The sequence below is a fragment of the Corapipo altera genome, unplaced genomic scaffold (genome assembly GCF_003945725.1).
Source record: "Corapipo altera isolate COAL_440 unplaced genomic scaffold, ASM394572v1 58514, whole genome shotgun sequence".
In the NCBI taxonomy this organism is placed as follows: Eukaryota; Metazoa; Chordata; class Aves; order Passeriformes; family Pipridae; genus Corapipo; species Corapipo altera.
The window spans coordinates 1-5,207 of NW_020885250.1; the positions used below are offsets into that span (position 1 = coordinate 1).

The 5,207-nt window shown below is 60.5% G+C and overlaps 1 protein-coding gene across 3 annotated transcripts; it reads left to right on the forward strand.

The window, feature by feature from the left end:
• The first annotated feature begins 159 nt into the window (after positions 1-159).
• On the forward strand, positions 160-4,250 carry LOC113940295 (class I histocompatibility antigen, F10 alpha chain-like). 3 transcript variants are annotated; one of them, XM_027631419.1, is made up of 7 exons: positions 160-271; positions 2,118-2,381; positions 2,596-2,865; positions 3,033-3,305; positions 3,406-3,513; positions 3,612-3,650; positions 4,002-4,250. In XM_027631419.1, the coding sequence occupies exons 1-7, from the start codon at positions 205-207 to the stop codon at positions 4,016-4,018; spliced, it is 1,038 nt and encodes a 345-aa protein (XP_027487220.1). In that variant the 5' UTR covers positions 160-204; the 3' UTR covers positions 4,019-4,250. The 3 variants fall into 3 exon arrangements, with proteins under 3 accessions (XP_027487220.1, XP_027487221.1, XP_027487219.1); XM_027631420.1 differs by having other exon boundaries at positions 4,005-4,250; XM_027631418.1 differs by having other exon boundaries at positions 3,612-4,250.
• The last annotated feature ends 957 nt before the right edge of the window (positions 4,251-5,207 follow it).

The window sequence follows — 5,207 nt, forward strand, 5'->3', positions numbered from 1 at the left end:
CAGCTCGGCCCGGCCCGGGGGTCCCGCCGCTCGGGCCCGTCCAGGGGACCCGGGGGTGGCGGGGGGACCCGGGGCGGTGCCAGGAGGGGTCCCGAAGGGGATCCCGGGGCATTCCCGGCAATTCCCCCGGGCCCGCCCCCCACGCTCCCTGGGGCACTTCCCCGTCTCCCGAACTGCGCCCAGCGGGGCCAGCGGAGCAGCGCGATGGCTCCAGCGCTGGGGCTGGGGGCGCTCCTGGCGCTCCTGGGGGTCTCGGGGGGGCAACCCGAGGGTAAGTGGGACCCCTGGAACGGGCACCTCCTGAACCTTTATTCCTGGGCACCGGCACTTCCCTGAACCTCCATTTCTGGGCACCGGGACCCCCCTGCACCCTCTCCCTCCGCACCGGGACCCCCTGAATCCCGATTGCTGAGCACGGGAACCCCCTGAGCCCCCATTCCCGGAAGGAGACCCCCCTGAACACCCATCCCCGGGCATGGGAACCCCCCTGAACCTCCATTTCCGGGCTTCGAGACCCCACCTGCACCCTCTCCCACCGCACGGGGATCCTCTTAAACCTCCTTAGCCGGCACCGGGACGCCCCATTTTCCATCCCTGGGCACCGAGATCCCCCTGAACCTTCATTTCTGGGCACCGGGACCCCCCCTGCACCCTCTACCTCAGCACCGGGACCCCCTTAAACCTCCTTATCCAACACCTAGACCACCCTGATCCTCCATTCCTGGGCACAGGGACCCCTCTGGAGCCCCATTCCTGAGTACTGGGACCCCCCCAAACACCCATTCCTGGGCTCCGAGACCCCCCTGAACCCCAATTCCCTGGTACGGGAATCCCTGCCCACCTCCATTCCTGGGCACTTGGACCCCCCTGCACCCCCTCCCACAGCGCTGGGACCCCCTGAACCCCCTTATCTGGCAGTAGGACCCCCTGAACCCCCATTCCTGGACACAGAGACCCCCTGTACACCCATTCCTGGGCACTGGGAACCCCGCTGAACCCCCATTCCAGGCACAGGGATCCCACTGCACCCCCTTATCCAACATAGGGACACTCCTTGGGCCCCCATTCTGGGCACTGCGACCCCCCTGAACCCCCTTTTCCTGCACCAGGACCCCCTGAACCCCCATCCCCGGCACCAGGACCTCTCTGAACCACCTTATCCTCAACAAATACCCCCCTGTGCCCCTTTTCCTGCCGATCTCCCCTCTCCCAGCCCCTGATCCTCCCTTTTCCTTGACCCTGGGACCCCCTGGCCCCCATTCCTGCCTTTCCCAGCCCCCAGCCCCCACTTTCCTCAACACCGGGGACCACTGGACCCCCCTTTCCTGGGCACAGGGACCCCCTGGATCCCCTATCCTGCCTCTCCCAGTCCCAGCCCCCACTTTCCTTGAACCTTGGACCCTTCCCAGCTCTCCCAGTTCCACTTCCTTGACCCTTGGACCCCCCAAACCCTCCAATCTCTGTGACCCCCCCAGTTCTCCACTCCCTGTACTTCCTGCAGGGGGGTCCCAGGCACTGGGAATGCTCTTGACCGCAATTCCTGGGCACCGGGACCCCCCTGAACTTCCATTTTTGGCACAGGGACCCCCCCTGGAACCCCTTATCCTGCACCAACACCTTCCTGCACCCCATTTCCCAGACATCCTGCGTCTCCCAGACCCCCCTTTTCCTTGACCCTGAGACCCCATGGACCACCTTTCCTGCCTTTCCCAGACCCCAGACCCCACTTTCCTCAACATTGGGGACCCCTGCACGCCCCTTTCCTGGGCACAGGGACCCCCTGAACCTCCATTCCTGAGCATGGGGACCCCTCTGCCCCCCCTTTATCTAGCACCCAGACCCCCCCTGACCCCCCTCTCTGGTTCTGGGACCCCCACGCGCCCTCATTCCCGGCCATTCTGGGTCTCTTCACCCCATGACCCCTCTTGCCCCAACACTGGGCCCCCTGGGCACAGGGACCCCTGGATGCCCCATCCCACCTCTCCCAGTCCCTACACCCTCCTTTCCTTGACCCTGGGATCCCCAAACCCCCTTCCCAGTTCTCCCAACTCTCCCAGTTCCCCCTTACCTTGACCTATGGACACCCCTAGACCCCCCAAATCTCCGTGTCCCCCCAGTTCTCCACTCCCTGCGTTACCTGCAAGTGGCGGTGACGGAGTCCAGCCCGGGGATCCCTCAATACCTGTCCATGGGATATGTGGACGGGATCCCTATCACACGCTACGACAGCGAGCGGGGCCGGAAGGAGCCGCTGACGCCGTGGATGGCGGCCGGAGCTGAGCCGGGATTTTGGGACAGAGGGACCCAGATTGCTGAGGAGAACCAGCTCATTGCTGCCAACAACCTGGAGATAGCGCAGGGCCGGTACAACTGGAGTGGGGGTGAGTGGGGGGAGCTGGGGAATGGGGGGATGTGTGGGGCTGGAATGGGATGTGTGGGGCTGGGATGGGATCTATGGGGCTGAGGGGGATCTGTAGGGCTGGGATGAGGCTCTGTGGGTCTCCATCAGACTCTGGGGCTCCATAGGGCTGGAATGGGGCCCTGTGGGGCTGGGACACAATTCCAGGGTCTCCATGGATCTGATTCCACCCCCAGGTCTCCACACAAGGCAACGGCTTTATGGCTGTGACCTCCTGTCCGACGGGAGTGTACGCAGAACCCTTCGAATTGGCTACGACGGGCAGGATTTCATCTCCTTCTCCCCGGAGACCGGGACCTTCGTGGCTGCCGATGGAGCTGCCCAGATCACCCAGAGGAAATGGAAATCTGATGGGTACGAGGCTCTTCAGCACGACCTGGGACAGATATGTGCGGAATGGCTCCAGAAATACGTCAGATACGGGCGGGAGGCGCTGGAGCGCAAAGGTGAGTGAGACAGAATTCCCATGGAAATGTGGGATTTGGGAATGTGGGATTTGGGAGGGTGGAACTGAGGAACACGGGAATTCCTGTGGGAATTCCATGGATGAATCTGAGTCATCCAACTCCCATGGGAATTCCATGGATGGATCTCACCCATTATCCCATTCCAGAGCCCCCCGATGTCCATGTGTCCGGGAAAGAGGAACACGGGATCCTGACGTTGTCCTGCCACGCGTACGGATTCTACCCCGGGATGATCAGGATCAACTGGTTGAAAGGGGATGAACTGCGGGATCAGGAGACGGAGTGGGGCGGGATCGTTCCCAACAGCAACGGCACCTTCCACAGCTGGGCCAGGATCGAGGCGCTGCCGGGGGAGCGGGAGCAGTACCGGTGCCGGGTGGAGCACGCTGGAATGCCGGAGCCCAGGATCTTCGCCTGGGGTGAGGCTGGGAACTTGGCATTTGGGAAGGAGGAATTTGGGAGTGTGGAGCAGCGGGATGGGGTTAACCCTCCCCCTCCTCACGTTCCTGCCCTTCACAGAGCCAGAATCCGTCTGGAATTCCACCCTGGTGTTGGTGACTGTGTCCGTCATCGCTGCCATCATCATCATCGGCCTCGTGGGAGTCGGTGTCTGGAAGCCCCGATCTGGTAACTCCCGGGATGGGGGTGGGGAAGGGGCACGGATCCGCCCGGCAGCATTCCGGGGATCCTGTGCCACGGGTGCTGATCCCGCTTTATTTCCATAGGGAAGAGGGAGGGGAATGGATACGACCCCGCGCCCATCAGTGAGTACCAGCAGTGTGTGTGGATCCAAATCCTCTGTGCAGGGATCCCAGGATGGATGCCGGGATTCCGGAGGGGAATCGGGGCCTAATGGCAGGAGTGGGATTGGAAAGGGATTCCAGTTCAGGGCAGGATTCCAGAGTGGGATCAGGTGGAATTGTGGACTGGGATCAGGGCTGGATTCTGGAGTGGGATTGGGGTGGGATGGATGGAGTGGGATTGGGGTGGAATGGACGGAGCAGGATCAGGAGGGAATCTGGAGCAGTTCCTGCTCTCCATGGGCTTCACAGCCTCATCCATCCCCTGGGATGGGAACAGGGACATGGTGACTCCTTTCCCTGCTCTCATCCCATCAGGAATCACGGCCTGAGCGATCCCAGAGCTGGATCAACCCCTTCCCTCTCCCTGTGGAAAGGCAGGAGCTGCTGGAAGTGCTCATCCCACTGCTCCCACCCACCCCGACCCCCCTGCGGCTCTTCCCAATGGATCAACTTCCTGCTTTTTCCTGTATGAAACCCAGGACCACAATTATTCCTGAGGCTTTAATTTTGGTGTGAAAATCTCCTGCTTTGGGCAATAAATCCTCGTTCCCTCCTCCGGCATCCGGCAGTTCCTCTCTGGGAACTAGGAATGGGAATGGGGACAGATGGGCTGGGATGGGGACACTGGGGACAGGGATGGGGACACTGGGAGCAGGCTGGGGACACCAGGAATGGGAATGGTGACATCAGGAATGGGAATGGGGAGAGGGATGGGGACACCAGGAATGGGAATGGGGACAGGGATGGGATGTTAGAGACTGAAACAGTCAATGATTTCTGCATTTTGGGATTGCCAGGAGACTTGCCGGCTTTTGCAGGACTTTGGCATTATCCTTCTGATGGGCAGCTGGGCCTACCTCCCCCTCCAGTGCTGCTGAAGGTGTCAAGCGCTGGAAAGGAGAGAAGAACCGAGTTTACCAGGCCCCTCATGGGAACTCTGCGCTGGGCTGCCCGAGGTGTTGGGGGTTCATGGCATGGCCCATCAAAGCCCATCCCCCCCTCTGCCAACCTTGGAAGGTGGGAAAAAGCCTTTTCCCTGCCCCTCACAGGAACTCTGGGCAGGCCTGGGAGACGTTGGGGGTTCGTGGCATGGCCTGGGAGACTTTGGGGGTTCGTGGCACGGCCCAGGACACTGTCCATGGATATAATAACTCATAACTTCCCTGAGTGTGTGGGCTTCCCTCCCCCACCCCCAACGGATCAAGGCCACCCCTTCAACTGACAGACATGGAAGCTGCAACTACCAAGTTCCATCTCTGGACCCCGTGGGCAGTGACTATAGACATCTTTCCACTCTCAGCTTTTCTTTCCCTTCCTCTCCCTTACCCTTCTCCTGTCTTTCCTTTCTCTCCCTTTTGCATTTTCCCCAAAGGTTCTCTTTATGCCATATTGCTGTAGATGAGAGATATAGATGATAACACCCAAAATGGCAACGTACCTGTTTGCCTTTGAAACAAAATTGTTCTAAAATAAACCCTGCATATGTAAGTTTTCAAATGCCAATTATTCAGTGTCATT